The sequence below is a fragment of the Perna viridis genome, chromosome 3 (genome assembly GCF_037379345.1).
Source record: "Perna viridis isolate PV_CMFRI_1.1 ecotype Kerala chromosome 3, ASM3737934v1, whole genome shotgun sequence".
Classification (NCBI taxonomy): Eukaryota; Metazoa; Mollusca; class Bivalvia; order Mytilida; family Mytilidae; genus Perna; species Perna viridis.
In genome coordinates, this window is record NC_142447.1 from 46,375,641 (window position 1) to 46,393,526 (window position 17,886).

Consider the following 17,886-nt stretch of genomic DNA (forward strand, 5'->3'; position numbering starts at 1 on the left):
TTGTTTTCGTGTACGGGTGCAACATAAAAATTTGACTACAACAGTACAAAACAACACTTTATCTCAACTATTGCATTTTGTTTAAACACACAAATTATTGGTCTACATCTTCAATTGATGTTCGAAAATTGTTTTTAAACATTGTTTTTTTTTTAATAATTTAATATAATACTCTGCATAGAATGAAAATATACGCTTTTCTATATAAAAGTATCGAAAAAAGACGATTTAAAATGATGAATAATCAGAACAATTAAACATATTATATTGTCTGTATTCCTGGAATGGTGAGCTGTTCAGCCTTAGTCATTTCTAGAAACCTAATTCAAAATATTAGATTATTGCATTGTAATGCAGTCATATCAAAAACCTATAATTTTACGATTTAATTCATTCGTAAATATTATATCATGAAAATCGCATGAGTTAGGTTTGATGTTTTATTAATGTTTGGTTGTGTTATATACAATTTGTTGCTTATCATACCTAAACACTAATAATACTAAAAAATGGGCTAGGAATTGAAAGAATATTTCTTCTTTTTTTAAGCAAATAACTATTCGTTTGTTGACCCGACTTATCTAGATATGTTTGCTTAAGAATGTTGATTGGTAGCACGAAAAAAGGACTGAAAGTATCTAATGCTGGACAGTTCGATTTTCTGATGGAATTCAATGTTACCGATTTTCATGTACTTGAATTATTTGACCAAAATAAGTCGGATGAGATACCGCCTGGGAAAATCATCTTGCGTGCAAAGCCTAATGTAATAGGAAGTGAACCAAAGTGTTTAAAGACTTTACAAATTAAGCAGAAGAATTGTATTTGTGTATGCGCAAAATCTGTCTCATACATCGCAGAGGAATTAATAGACCGAGCTTTGCAAAATTTATACACTGGGATGCGATCATTGATTGATAGGTTACCCTTCAGAATCCAGAGGTTTCCGACAGCAAATATAGTCCTTTCATTTGATACTCGTAGTGTAATTGGACTTGGTCTACAGGAGATTAAAGTTCAGTTGATCCCAGCTATATTCTTGCCAATTAATGGATGGTTTCAAGCAGTCCCATTATACGCAACCGCCTACATGTCTATTCAACAAGACTATAAAATAAAAGGTCAGAGGGGCGGTGAACCCATCCCCACCCCTCTTGGCCGATCTGGCGTTATATGGAATTTAGATCTGAACTGTTTCTCAATGAAATGGAACGCAAAATGGCTTCATCCGGAGTTCATAGCTGTCACAAAACCTGCATTAAAGTTCTGAAAGTTTTGTTTACAGCATTGTCTCGTAAATCTCTGCTTGATCGAGGCGAGTTGTTGAGCGCCTCAATGATAGAGACAGTTGTGTTCTACTTGCCCATGGAATCATCACCAGACCAGTGGACTTTCTCACAAATTTCGGATCGAATCTCAGATGCTTGTTTGTATCTGAAGGCTGTATTAGAATCAGACAGACTGCCGAACTTCTTCATCAACAATCCTCATTTAGTCAAACAATTGCCATTTTTGCAATCTTTACCGCTTTTGTTGAGAGGGAAACAATGTAATCTCTTGGCTGATGCTAGATTGGAAACTGTTGATAAGAAATTGAACTACATGCAAGACAGGATCCGGGACACAGGACTCGAAGACTGCTTCAAAGATACATATTCAGCAGATACGTGGGAATGGGAGTTCTTTGTCTATAGTTGATCGCATACTGCTTCCAAAAACTATGTAATGACGGTTGTGGTGATAGGTTCCTGTAGGTAAACTCGTTTCGCATGTTTCTAAAGGCCCTGGTCATGTTCCAATTATTTTGATATTATGACTTGTTTTTGCCATGCTTGCCCGTAGCCGTCTCGACAATACATGTATATAGTCATTACTTTACTTATATTTGATTTTTCCCATTAGTTTGTGAATTTAAATTTGTTTTCACTTTTGTATTTTTTTCACTTCAATGTTGGTTGGTCCAGCTAGTAAAAAGTAGACGTTGAGTAGAAATTATTTTATTAGTTACTGAAACAGACATGAAAAACATTCTAGAATTATAAATTGAAATACAAACCACCATCTTAATATTCTACTGTTCCATTCACGCTTTAATTTTCGGGATGTCTCTAAAATTCTCTTGAAATATAAAAAAAAATCTGTCGAAATAAAAGATTTAGAATTGCTGCCAGTGCAGCTTATTGGTAGATTCACTGATCTGTAACCGTTATTTAATTTATTTTTTATTTAATTTTTTATTTAACAGTACTATTGTGTTAACTGGAATGGGTGTCTTCTAAAATAATTTCAAGTTTTTGTATTGAAATATTTTCCACTGCTGGCAGTAACTGAGAAATTAGCTACTAGCATAGGATATAGATCGCAAAACGATAAAAAGGATATTATAATTTTGTCTTGAAGCAGCGTCATTTCATTTCGTTTTTATTGATTCAAAAGTTTTAGTTTCGGAGCTTATGGATTTTGTTTATACTTTTGTATTAACATAGCTGCTTACTGTAGCACTATCAGGCGAGAGATATGAACGTGAACAGATCGATAATATAAGTTAAGTACTACAGCTTGATCGCGAATGGAGGACGTTAATGAACCACTAATTAAAAAAACGTTTATTATATTTTTGTTACTTTTTTCACAAATACAGCAAGCCTACAACTTTTAGAAATGAAGCAATGATGTCTGTCAAAATGATCACCATTTACAAAGGATATGAAGTAATGTTTCATTGATTTTGATAAATAGTCAGAAAATGCAAAAGGCAACACTTAGCCGTATGCATCCTGTAATGGAAATGAATACGTTTTATTAAGATTTTACAATTTTCCTCAAATTTGGAGCTATTCGAAATGAACAATCTGTTTCTTGGGGAACAATTTTTAAGATGTTGTATCTAATATCATTTTTGTTATTATTTCTATAAACTAAATAAAAATGATCGAATTATAACTACAATAATCGTGAAAGAGGCGGTTACGTTTTTTTTTAAATCGTTAAAAATGTACTTGATTTAGTGTGCAACAACAAAAGATACATCTTAATTCAGTGTGGAATACACTAGTTTTCGCTCGTTTCGTACTAGTTATTCCTGTTGTTAGAGTGCACGTTTGAAAGAACTGAGCTTTGGTTCATTAATCATGTAAAATAAATACTTTTCTCATTTAAGCGTAATTTTTCACATATTTAGAATGTTCTTTTACTTATGTTTGGTATATAGACACCTTAAAGTAATTGATCTGTTTGACAGAGATGTTAAGTATTATAGGTCAAGACAAACCTTAGTTAATCCAGGTTTGTCGGTCTTTTCTTTTACTAGACCGATACCCTGATGTAAAGAATACTTTACAATAACCTTGACTAGTCTGCTGTATGCTTTTATTTACTAACTGTTTGCAAGTTTTTGTGTAGCTTTCAATATTAATTCTTTCTCGTTCATTTTCAATTGATGCATTCGTTTTTTTTTAATTCAAAATTAATTTCCATTTGAGTATTATATGTATCATTGCTAGTCAGTAATATATTGTACATAAGAAGAGGTTTAAGGTAGGACAATAGTCCGTGATGTTTTTTTTACTCCAATCGTTCAGCTTTTACTATTTATATCTTATCAACTACACATACATCGGAGTATAACCTTGTTCATTGATAAATTCCAAATACACTTGAACTTTAATCGGATAAAGATAAACACGTTTCTGTACTCCCGGTCTTCATAAAATATTAATCCGGTAAACCGAACAAACAAGGCCTTTTGGAGTTATTAGTTCAAATGTACTATAGAAAATCAGTACTGAAGTATGATAAATAATTTTAATTATTTTGATGATAAATGAATCAACAACACTATGTTAAAGCACATCTATAGCTGTTTTGTGGAGAAGTGAAAAATAAAACCAGCTGTACGCTGTACGCAATATCAAAAGTAGTACATTTAGGTGAAAGCCAAATTATTTGTGTTTAATTCACCTAATACCTAAACAAGCTACGAAGCTGGCAAAGTTCTAAGAAAAAGATCACTACAATACTGTTATGTTACCTTAAGGTTCTGCTAAATCTAGGACATTAATTGACAAGGTAATTTTAGTCACGATGTTAAGAATGCAATTATTATGTTCCTGAAAACTTTGCTTAATGCTTCTTTATACAGTATTCTACATATATGCATGTTTCCTTCCTTTGCAAAATATGTTACTATGACCATATTTTTCTAACAACAGAAGTGTAAACATCATATTTTGAAATAGACGTTCAGATTTACCGGAACAGATTTTTGTTCGGAAATGCATATTTGCCGTAGCCCAAATATCTAGTGCAGTGTAAGCTTGCAAAAATCTGTGACAAATTGCCAGATTTGAATGAACATTTTATGTTTATTGGTGTTGGTATTTAGCTGGATTATTCGATTCATCTAAATTTTAAGAAATGGCATTTTTTCCAAGAAACTTGCACTGAATAATACATGTAGAAACAGGATCATTTGACTTTCAGACTTTAAATATTGTATTTTTTTGATAACTGTAGATTTATTCTTAATTATGTTATGTACACTTAGTCTTTAATGTTATATAGAATTTCTAAAACATTTTTTCGTAAGTTTGACTTGTGGACGTGTGTTGAATACATATAAAGTTTCATTTAGCAATGTTTCAGCGCTAGATTTAATGCATTATCAACGCTATGAATGAAAATATTACATTAAGGAATGTCCTAGATATTGACTTGAGCTGAAATGTAACCTGTTTAATGTCTGCCTGTTGTATTTATGCTTTTTTTTCATGGTATTTGATTGTAGTTCGTGGTTTGCTTTTGTTTTTTTTTCTATTTTTTTGTTAGTATTCATATACGTATGTTGAAAATTTGAAAATAAATGCAGAATTAAGGTTTCTTTTTTTAAAGGAGTTCCGTCCTTACTTAATACCGATTAAGGATTAACTCTCTATGACACAAACTCTTATATTTGGTATGGGGTTGTCGTCATCGTCGTCGTCGTCCGTAGATACTTGGTTTTCGTGGGATAACCTGAGAATTAGTTAGTTGATCTTTCTAAAATCCAAAGCACAAAAGGAAGGTTGGTATGAATTTTGGGGGTTATGGCCCCTACCAATTTAAAATTGGGGGCTAAAAAGGAATATAAAACAAGCATTTCATGGAATTTGACTAAACAATTCCAATTAAAGCATGGGAATTTTTATGGTATAGTTCCACAATATTCTATACCACAATAGTCAGACTTGAATTGATTTTTGGGATAAATACTTGAACTTTTCAAAAATGGGGCCAGAAACATGCATTTCCTGATGTTCAGACATTAACTTGACTTTTAGTGCTTGTATATTTTTGAACTTGTATTACAAGGTGCCATACCACGAAAAAAGAAAACTTGGATTGATTTATGTTGTTGTGACTTGAGCCAAGTAGGAATAAGGGGCCAGAAACAAACATTTTATTTCTAATTTCTTGAAGACAGCGTGTTTATTTCTTGTACGATTTGAATTTTATTTTTTAAATAGATTTCTCATGAAAATTCTCCCTTGAGTTTTTCAGCCATATTTCAGATACACCCTGAAGCAGACCTTTATATTTAACTTGAATTTCAAAATATTGTGCAATATTGTGTCCAATTGAGTTGTTCTGTCCATAATGAACTGTTAAGTCTCTATGTTAAGTGTGTCAAATACTAATATTGTGTCCCAACTTGCCTCAAGTGAACAGTCCAATTTCGTTTCATGCTGCGCTCGGCGAAGCTTTTTGTGTAGAATTTGTTGGAAGCTTCTGGAAAACTGGAATGGGAGTTTTAGTTTTGTGTTATGATTTTGTTTAAAGAATGGTCCCTGTTTTCCAGAGAGCATTTCCCGAAAGATTTATTGCAATTGAGAACTTATTATTTCCAATTTTCTAAGAAATTCCATCTTCGTTTACATCTTAAGTTCTTTTCTTTCTAAAAAAAAAATAAGGACAATATTTATAAGGTGTGGAACATGAAAAAAAAAAGGATTTTATTTCATTATCCAATATAACGGGAATAAAGATGGTGAATATGTCAAAGAACAATAACCCTACCGTGATGAAAAAATATCAGCTCAAGGCCACCATCGGTTTTCAATGAATGAGTAAGAAACGCGCTCACATGACATACCAGGCTGCAACTGGCTTACACAGGTACAGAGAAATAGTGCCTCCATATATTCCAGCATAAAAGTGAATTGAAAGTGGTTGAAACTGTTTAAATTATACGCACAGAGGCCAGCACTTCCTGACTTGGGACTGGCACAAAAATGCAACGGGGTTTAAGTACTTCAGGGTGATCACACCGTGGCCACTGTGGAAAATTTGACACAATCAAATACATCTAAAAAATCAGTTAAAAAGATCTGAGTTCCTTGTCAAAACAGAAATGAAGAAGCTGATTATACGTTACACAAATGCACAAACAAATGGCCACTAGCAGTTAATTGACTTAACAGCTCCACACCAGTTTAAACCTACAAGAAGTCAATATGTTGTATCAATCCCAGTTCTTCCCATGCAGGGTTGAGAACCACGGTACAACATAATTCACGCAGTAAGGACACAATCCGCGTCGTGCCGAAAAGTGTTTTTTTAAATATAGTGTGTTAGTTTTACCATACAATATTTAGGATGGGAGATACACAAGATTCGATAATCAAAGGAAAGAGGAATCAAGGGAACAAAAATTCTAGCGGAAATTAAAAGTCATCACGTTTGTCGTAAAGTTTGGTCAATAATTTTCCTTTACCATCGATCTCTAAGTGTAGGTCAAGATATGAGGCTGACTACACAGTGTCTGTAGTATCCATTATCTAAAGTTCTTTGGAGTAGATGTCATGTATCAAATCCCCGAAACTAGGATTGTTTAACGTCATCTATATAGCGGAAAGTGAGATTAAAGGATCTAGTCGAACGATGTTATCAGCTATTAAGTCAGCTCCATAAAAGTGAAGGAATAGGTCAGCAAGTAGAGAAGCACACTTTGTTCCAATAGGAATGCCGACCGTTTGACCACACAGGACAAATATGTTGTCGATAAAAAGTTCCAGTTCTGGCATATTTAGAAGATGATTGGCATCGAATTTTTACACAGTATTTAGAACCACTACCTGGTACAATGTATTTGTACTAAGATGTTCCATTTGTTTAAAGTAACAACGATGTATAATGCTTTTGACTGAGTATGGGGAATGATAGTAAAGTATAGAAGTGTTAAGGATTGAAAAATCGTAACTCTTTATGCTATCACATTCCGACAATAATCTAGCACATAGAGTTTCCAGAGGACCTTCAAAATTTTCATGATCCACATTGAATTGATACCACTAAGGGACTATCAATTGTCGTGGTAGGGTTGAATAATATCTTTGACAGCTGTAAGAGTTAATAGTTTCGACAGAGTCTTGATGGTACATTTTCAGACCCAGTTATGAAGCGTTGTTTGTATAGATTCATTTGAAGTTTTGGAATTTAATACATGGATGGAAGATCACAATCAAAGACGTTAGTAGAGAGATCTATAGAGGATAGAACGGATTCATGATTTTCAACTAATTCTTTAGAGATGGTTGAAGCAGTAAAGGTCGTATTACTGCTTTCATTTTCTACTTCCGATAATAACCATTGGGTTTCACGCGTCTTGCATACAGACACAATGTTGTTTTTGGTTTTGCTGGTAAAAATACATACTTGTAATGTAATGTAGACAATGTTTTTGCTACATCGGGATTTTTTAAAAAAACTGATGTATCATTGACGCTCATTGAACAACTTTCGGAATTTTCATATGTTATAAGGTTGAAGACCCAACAGCAAATAAAGTCTTGTTGAAAAAATTTTCTGGCAGAGTCCTCCACAACATCCATAAGAATGTTTAAGTTATAATTCCAAGTTATGGAGCTTGGTTAACCACGGTATTTGGAACCTTTAACAAGGACTTCATGGAGACTTTCATCTTCTACGATGATTAAATCTTCCGTAATGCGACTGGAAGGATTTGAATGGAGAGTTTTGGAGAGAACAGCCAGGAATAACATGATATTTTGTCTACAATTTATTTTTTTCTGCTTAATTTTCAGAATTAAAACAATGTCCAAATTCGAAATATTTTTGATTGATTATACTTTCGTCAGACTATTTACTAAGTATAAACTGTAAAATTGTGATCAAAGCTCGCTAAATGATACCCATCGCAAAAACCACATGGTAATAAAATAAACAAAGTTGTCAAACAAGAAAGAACCACATGACCAAAATAAAAAAAAAAAAATGTTTTAAATAGAAAACGATATCGCATACGAATATTTTCTGTTTAAATGTCATGTGGCCTTAAGAAGAAGTTGCAGAATAAAGCCGAGAAAATTTTATATGAACCATACGCTCAAAATAAATCCAAAGTGTATAAACTTGAAGTTGATATTTATTGGGTCTGAAATTGAATCAAACGATATGACATACCTATATAAAGTTTCTGTCAAAATATCAAATATCTGTGATAAGTATTTGCAGAGAAATACAAATGAAAAATATGTATTATTGTATACAATGTAGGAATAAATCAAAACTCGAATAATTTGGACAACACTTAAAAACCAATAACATTTCTGATGGTAAAAAGTGTCAAATTAGGGAAAATCCTCGAACAATTCGGAAACTGAAAATACTAAACAGACAACAGACGATAAACGAACGACAGAATTCAAAGTTATTGAATCCTTTCAAAAATTGACAAAAAATGATCAGCACCAGCACCATATAACCAAGAGGTGATGGCAGGTGATCCATGCGAGTCATTTTAAGTGGAAGAGAAAGAATATTTTACAGCTGTGTCATATTGGAAGCTGACACATTTATTTGTACAAAGTATGCGTGTTCATAATACAAAATAATCATGTATGTTCTTTTATTTGGAGTTGTTAGTTGATTAGAACTACGAATAACCACAAAATGTAATCTTTAATTGCAATACCTTAAGGGGGCAATGACAACATCAAAAGTATAAGAAACCTTATAAGCCAATATAATAATGGTAGATAAATTTAAAATTTAAATAAAAAATCCAACACGGACAAGGAGTCATGGCCATCGCCACTATACATCACCTAAAGATGCATAGATGGTCTACTTCCTTTCATACAAAAACCTCTTAGACTTCATCACATTCGAACTAAACTTTATTCGGTACATCTCACCCCACTGCACACCCTTTAACAAGTCTTGACACACCTGTTTCTGAACATACCTCATCATTATACCGACTTGTGGCCATCATTTTGGTTATTGGTTTCCACAGTTCCACAGACTCTTTACACCACGTCACGAACAAAATTCTCCCGTATTTCAAAGAAAAATTAATACCGATTATTTCATATCCCTATACTTCACCTATTGAAGCCAAAATTTTTAATTATATTAGACTATTGCAGGACCTCGAGATTGAAGCTAAAAACCTGATTGTTCTTTTGCAAAAACTCTCCATTCAAATATGGTTATTCTGGTCACATTATTAAGGGAGATTTAAACATCATCGAAAACGAATCTCTCTGTAAGATTCTTTCTAAAGGTCCTAAATACGTGAACCACGCTCCATAAATTGAAATTATAACTTAAAAGGACTACATAAGAAAATGAATAAAACGACAACAAGAAGACATTGATACACTGTCAGAGTGGGTAAAAGCTGTGAGATCTTTAATTTTGAAACGTATTAAAGTTTTAAGCAGGTCAATTAGTGTCAGTTTTAAAGGACCCCGATGTAATAAAAACATTGTCTACTATATATGACAAATAATGTCATCGTACCAGCTGACAAAGCCCAAAGCAACATGTTTTTTTCCTGCAAAACGTATTACGTCCAATATTTATCATGAGAGAGAGGGAAACATAGAAAATAATGACAGTAATGACCTATAATACTACCACGCTCTCAAAAGAAAAGATAGTGGAAAACAAAAAAAAAATTATGTTATCCTCTTTTGGTCTCTCTACCAAGACGATGATTGTGATCTACCGTCTATGCACTGGATTTCTATACTCCACAAGAATCCATACAAACAACATTTCATAGCTGGACCTGCAAAATGTACCACCAAACATCTTTCAAGGCTTTCACCTGCTATACTCACAGCTATCAAAGAGAGTCTCCAGTCCGACCACACTTGTTATTCCCGCAGTGGTATTAATTCAATGTGGATCCTGAAAAATTCGAAAGATCTTTTAGAGACAATCAGTTCAAGACTAAAGTTCAAGTTCAAAAATCTCAACTTAAAAACATTGTACATCGTTGTTACTCAAAAAAAAAGACGGTACATATATATAAAAATATGTTGTTTTTTGGTAGAGATTCCTCGTGATTTGTAAAAAATAATTCTTAATCATCTTCCAAATATACCGAAGAAGATGTTTCCAAAATGCTGGAATTTTTTTTATCAACAATATAACTGTCCTGTGTGGTGGACGCGTTTTTCAACTATAAAGGTCGGCATTCCAATGGGAACGAATTGTGCTCCTCTACTTGCTGACCTATTCCTTCACTCTTATGAGGCTGACCTTATAGCTGACCAGATAAAAAACACGGAACATCTTTTATATAGATCTTTTAACATCAGTTTCCGCCATTTAGACGTATTATTGACTTCACTTAAAGATCGATTGAAAACTATTGACCAAACTCTACGGCAATCGCGATGATTTGCCATTCCGTATTTTCAACTTTCCTTTCATCTGTGGGAATATCCCTTCAGCATCTGCGTATGGAATTTTCATATCATACGTTAAGCCAGAGGTTGCCATAACTACGCTTTTTTGTATCGCGCTAAAAAAAGTAAATGAAAGAGGATTTAATTTGCGTAATTATGTTGTGAACAAAAAGAGGTATGGAAGTTTCCACCAGTAATATGAAATAATTGAACACACTTCACAAATCAACAGTACTTAATGAAGAGTAATAACAAATCTAACCGAGCTGATGAAATCTAGGCATTAGTGATTTTGTTTATTCAGCCTTATAAGTATGATACTGTGCTTTCCTCTGTATTGATTAAGAGGAATACATGTTTTATGTATATAAAAAAAACCAAAAAACCAAAAAAACAAAACAAAAAACAAAAAAACAAAAAAAGCAAAACAATAAAACAAACAAACAAACAAACAAACAAACAAAACAAAAAAAAAAAACAAAACAAAAAAAAAGCAAAAAATCTGATTATGCCTTATATCTAAATACCATTCCAAGTCTATTTTTGATAATGACCATATCTAATGCAACTTTGATAGTGGCCATATCTATACAACAATAAGTTTTATAACATATATCTAAAATGAAAAACATTAAGAATAATATGAATAAAAAAACCTTATTTTTTTCTCGTCTATTTCTGGATAATGAACGGAATACTTTATCTCAAGGGAGTAGTTTTATGGTAGCAGACCAATCGGCATGAATACTGAACACTTAAATATTCAAAACGAATTGTTGTTATCAATATTTGGGGAAATATGAAGCATTTGAATGAAATCAGGAGCCCAATTAATATTATCTTGAGTTGTTGGGAATTAGAGGGTTTCTTGTCATACAAACTCGACAAAGAGAGAATTGTTTTTATGGATACGAAAAAAAAGGAGAAATGGAATTTTAATCATACTTTGATAGTTTTGAGAAAGATCACTACTTGACGCCAATTAATCTTGTTATTTTATCATTTGTAAGTGTAATGACATGTTTTGGGCAATTATATAACGGATATAGTAGATAAGTAGACCAGATGGCAGGACGTGTATGTTGACGTGATATTTATAAAGGGAGTTGAAATTTCTATTTGTTAATGTTAAATAGTTAGTTTACCAAAATGATGAAAATCATGTTAAAAAGTTTACTGCTGTTGGCAGTTGTGATGACTCAAAATGTCGAAGGTAAGAATTTTTAATGTTCTTCAATAGGAAAAAGAGTCAAAAAGCCAATTTCAAAGAGTAATCAAGGGAACCAAGATTCGAGCGATAACCAAAAGAATTAATTCAAAGGATGGATTAGACAGGGAAAATAAACACACACACCAAAGAAAATGAAATAACAAAAAATTACACACGTACAAAGAACCCAAGTAAATGAATAACCTAGACTCCTCTTAAGACTGAGAGCATGGACCAGGTGCACCGGCAGCGTAAGTTTCTCTTCTATTCTAGAAACACCCACCGAGTTGTTAATAAAATGTCACGTCCGAGGCAGACGATCAATGATACGGTCAACAAAGCGGTATTGCATTTTGTGATGACGACCATAAAATTTCTGTATTGATATCCTCTATCTTGAAGCAACATAACCCTGTTCAAGGAGCCTTATTATGAGAAGTCTAGCACGGTACAAAAATGTCCGTGTAGTTACGACAAACTCTGGCATAACGTATGAGTTGTGATAAGAAAACTCCACACGTAGGTGCTGAAGGGATATAGTCACAGATTAAATATAATTCAAGATTTCGCTTAAGAAAATATTAGCTAAGTAATGTAATGGAAACGCATTATTTCGATCTTATAGAAAACACACTTTTCCGGAATGCGAAGTCATCGCGTTTGTCGTATAGTATAATCATGGGTTTTCCTTTTCCATCGATCTGTAAGTGTATGGTCAAGATATGAGGCTGACTACTTCATATTGTCTATTCCTATTTCCTTTGTGTAAATGTATAAAATGCCAAAAACTAGGATTGTTACTGACTATTATTGAATACGTCATCTATATAGCGGAAACTGAACTCGAAGGAACTCCTTAGTCATACATGCTTTAAAAAAGAAAACTAAAAACTTTTCAAATAAACAAGACCTGAAACATAGTAAGGTAAAAATAATAAACCTTAGAACTTATGTATGAATAATTGCGATTATTATTCAATTTTTAAGATCTCAAATTAATTCTTTTATGCTAAAAAGGTTGTTTTTATGCACAGACAGAGATCGGTAAAAATGTAAAATAAATAACAATTAGGGACTATTTATGTAAATTTGAGTGCGTTTTATATGGATCTCGTAAAGTACTATCGTAATTGTTTAAGAGGACACTATAGGAAACAAAAGTATCTTTGTCACGTAAAAGTATGTAAATTTTTATATCTATTCTGTCTTTTATTTCTAGATGTTGTTGCAGAAGTTTCAATTGACACTAAATTTGAGAATGTCACTGTCAAGGCCGGGGAAAAAGCAATATTAACATGTGTTATCAGTCAACTTGGCGGACACAAGGTAAAATTACACATGAAATTGAATAATTAATCACAATTTGAATATTTTGACCCATGCATACGTGTTGCTATCCTTTTTAAAATCCATTGGTACTTTCGTGGTAAGTTACTAATTACAAGCTGGCTCCAAAGTTGGGGGTATAATAATTTGCCCTTGTCAATCCGTCTGGTAGCTACATTTTTATGAACAGATTTTTACGACTACTTGTCGAGGACACCTACAAGTAAGGGGTATATAATATGAATTTAGTCTTTGCCTATTAGAAACGCAGCTATTTGTACTCAATACAAATGTTTGATAATGCACGGCTATGCTGCTATATTGCTAATGTCTTGACCGACGGGAATATGCGAGACTGAACAAATCACGCTGTGAGTCTACGTTAAAAGTTTAATTAGTCAGTTCCTACTGCATATGCCATTTCCGAATTACATAAATTCTGACAAAACAATTTCGAGCCGTACATGTCTCAGAGGATAACGCTCCGTCCCTAACCAGAGGCATTATTTATTGACATTAATTCACATATTTGTTGTGTATTCGCTCATTCAAAACATTATTTATGCCATTACATTGACAGTTAAACAAATGAGCATTTTTGTCTAATCTACCAAGCCTCTTTCGAGGTATTATTAACTCATACATTAAATTAACTTTTATGGTTTCATTTCTCTTTTAAATTACTATGAGAATTGATACACAGAAACAAATTTCACGTTTGTTTTTATCCCGTGATGCTTATTAATGGAAAGTCATTATTTTAACTACTACATAATGCTACCATTTTTTAAAATATATTGTTCACCTTAACAAATCTATATCAAAGCTATAGAACAATTATAACTAATTATACATAAAATGTGGCATTGCAGGAGATCTGGACTTTTGATACGGATAAAAACAACGCTTTCTTCTGTCTGACACACCATCATAATTTGAATTAACTAAACGACCACAAAACTATAATTCTTTACAGCACAATCCAATTTGACAGAGGGTCAGTAGCATTTCAATACGTGTGAGTCAACAGGTAGTTAGGTCCTACAATTCAACATTAACATGGACAAAAGTTACTCATCTGTTTATATACACCAGTTTGACGTCAAAAGCGGTTTATTTCTGTTTGTATTAAACTGAAGAAAAAAAGATTGATAAACATTACATTTCAGATTTTCCTTCTCAATCGAATGAACAAAATGCTTTTTTACAATATAGGTTGTATGGACTGACAAGTTCTCTACTCTCCTAACCTATGACGTTAGCAGAATTATTGACGACGATAGAATAAGCGTAGAAATGCCTTTCCAGAACGAGCGGAACCTAGTTATTTATGATGTAACGTATACTGACTCTGGCAACTATGAATGTCAGGTCAATACCAAACCTGTCCTAAGAAAAACAGTCACGCTGCATGTTTTAGGTATGTTTCATGATGCATTTAAGGGAACGTTAAGTAACTTTATTTTTTTTTCACTATTAAACGCAAAAATTAAACTGTCGTTAATAGTTTCTAATATTTTTCTTCGAAAAATTTTATAATACGATGGCAAATTTAAAACTGCGCGCGTATGCAGATTAATCTCGGAAACCGCGAAATTTCCATGGAAATATCCATGGATGAATTTAGTATACATTAGATCAAAATTCACAAACGAAAATGCTCACTTGTCTATTATAATACCTATATAAATTAATTCATATACTTTGTAGTTCCACCAATAGTTATTTTTCCGTTTGTTGAGGTCAAATTGAAATCAACATGAATATAAATACAACAATGTAATTAACAAATATGAATAACTTATTCGTTAAGTCTTATTTCTGATACTGATTCACTTAAAAAAAACAACCATTTAAAACCAAGTTGTCTTCTGTGATATACAATGTTCATACCGGATATATTAAAGGAACAGTCCTGTCTAAAAATCGTGCAGTGGCCGATTCATGAAATATTGATATTAAATGTTAAGTAATACATTTATATTGGATAGACCCTTTAATAAATCCTCGAATTATTTGTTTCACTTGTATCTTGTGATACAGAATTTGCCTGGTAGTCGTATGATATATGGATATTGGTGAAAATTTTCTTGTTTTTTTTTCAAGATTGAACTATACTGAGTTGTTATAATATACTAATCCAACTTTCACTGATAGTTTCATTACTATAGAATAACTAATAGTTTAAAGGTTCGTCAAAATTTGTTCCACAGATTTAGTTTAAAGATATTCCAACTCAAATAAGATAGTATCTAATGCTAAAAATGACATTGTGTACCATGTTAAAATTCGTACAGACTATTGAAGCAAAGTTTACAAGTCAAAAATACAGTCAAGAACATAGACTTCCCGAGAAATTCTAACAAACTGCATACTGATACATCTGTCCTGAGATTAAAATGGTCGTGGATACCAAATAAGATTTTAATTTTCTTATTTTTGTGATGTCACCCTTTATTTTGCTTCATCTAAGTTGTTAATGAGTGGTTTCTTTGGATTCTATAATGATCCCAGAAATTTGAGATCTCGTGACATGATATGAACTGTGTATATGTGAACGTTTATCTGTGGATCATTATCACCATGTATAAAAAGTCATGATAATTCGGTACCGCCACCTTTGGTAGTCCAAAATTTACAATCTAAATGGTTTCAAAATTTTTTGACAAATGTGATAATTGTAAACTAAATTCCCATTTCTAAGTGGCAATATAACAACCGGATTGACAACCTACTGAACTTGACACTTACTGGCTGCAGTGGTGCAACTTTTTTATATAAGTGTATCGGATCAATTGAAATGAGCTAGGTCATATGATTTAATATGGTTTCATGTAGTAATCATACTTCCATCATACGTTGAAATTGTAAATAAATCCTTTCGATGGCCGTAAGACCGAACATTTGGACCTATATTCTCTATATTTTTGTCCATTTTATTAGGTTTTTTGTATGTAGCTTCTTTGTACCTTTTAAACGTGGCTATTATCTACTTATTCATTATTCATTATTACTGGATTTCACTCACTTGCATTATGACGGGTGTCGCTTTTGGAGCAGGAAATACTAACCCTCCCAGAGCACCTGATGTCACTCCTAGATTTTTGTGGGCCTTCATATTACTAGTGCTTTATTTTTTGTGTTATGCTTTGTTTTGATTATATTCCTTTTTATATGTAATCCGTTTTCGGTTCGTTACTTAGTGTAAGTATAACGTCTTTGTCTCCTGTTCTTGACGTATTTGAACTGTCACATTTTTCACGCTTCGGTATTTTTTGCCAATATATCTCATCATTATCAATCTTCTCTTATCTTATCTAATATCTAATATCATTTTATTTCTTTACAGAGGACTAAAATGACGAAGATAGATACTTGATGCTGTATACACACGTTTGCTTTGTTCTTTATAAAGTTTGCAGATGAAAATATTATAACGATTGATTCGTGTTAACAAACATGTGACAAAATTTTTTTGTGTAAATAGACCTCCACCATTATTAAATCTGCCTACACAGTCTTGTATATGAGTGTAGTCAAATGGGAAAAGAATATTTCACAAAAAAAAAAAAAAAAAAAAAAAGAAAAGAAAAGAAAAAACAACTACCTAACAAAAACATTAAAAAAATTCTTCCTACTTAAAATTAATGACGTTTGATAACAATGGTAATTTTGACTAAAGATATGCTTTCTTCTGGAGAAAAATAAAGACCTAGAAAGCTGGAAAGGGGGCGACGCAATGTGAATCAATGTCAGTTGCATCTATGCCTGGGTGATTTGTGGTAAGAAGAGTTGCATATTTTATCCTCAAGTAATGGAATACTAGGTATAAATGTAAAATAAAATAGTACCATAGTTCCAGGTTATAGGAACACCAAAATCAAGAATTACTCTGTAAACTATAAATTAAAGTTTACAGAAAGGTTATTTATCATAAGAAATAATTTGTAATTTTATATTAGTTAATGTTCTATGACTAATAGGCCAGGCACATATCCAAGTAAAGGCATTCTAGGCGTATGCCCCATACAAATGGGAAAAATATTTATTTTTGCAAGGTCTGAATACTACAGACACTGTGAAGTTTGCATCATATTTTGACCTACACTTTGGGGTCAATGGAAAAGGAAAACTATTGACCAAACTATACGACACACGCGATGACTTTTTATTCTTATCGTCAATTTTCCTTTCATTTGTGGTAACATCCCTTCAGCACCTGCGTTTTTTATATAACCACTCATACATTATGCCAGAAATGGCCATAACTACGTATACCTTTTGTACCACGCTAAATTGTCCGATGGTCAGAAAATGTTCTTTTCTGCAATTTAACAGCACTTTTATATTGATTTGAAAGGATGTCAGATTATCAGGACTTTTAAGGACTTCTTTTGCAATTAAAGTACTTCCAAGTCCTTATTTTTCGACTTTTCGTTTTCCAGTACTTTCAAGGATTTTGAGCACCTGTGCGAACCCTGCAAGACCAAAACAAATTCAAGAGTGTTCACAACAAAGTTTTAATTGATGATGGGACAGAAAGAAGATGTCATTAATTCATTGGTTAGGGAATCAATACATTTAATGATCTAAAAAGAAAAAATATCCATACTTTATAATTTTTTTAATCATAAAAAATGTTTTCAAAGG

The 17,886-nt window shown here is 32.6% G+C and overlaps 1 protein-coding gene across 1 annotated transcript; it reads left to right on the plus strand.

Moving 5' to 3' along the window:
- The first annotated feature begins 11,746 nt into the window (after positions 1-11,746).
- Positions 11,747-16,761, plus strand: LOC148622509 (cell adhesion molecule 2-like). The gene is made up of 4 exons (XM_088572524.1): positions 11,747-11,913; positions 13,130-13,236; positions 14,452-14,656; positions 16,586-16,761. The coding sequence occupies exons 1-4, from the start codon at positions 11,850-11,852 to the stop codon at positions 16,591-16,593; spliced, it is 384 nt and encodes a 127-aa protein (XP_088428650.1). The 5' UTR covers positions 11,747-11,849; the 3' UTR covers positions 16,594-16,761.
- The last annotated feature ends 1,125 nt before the right edge of the window (positions 16,762-17,886 follow it).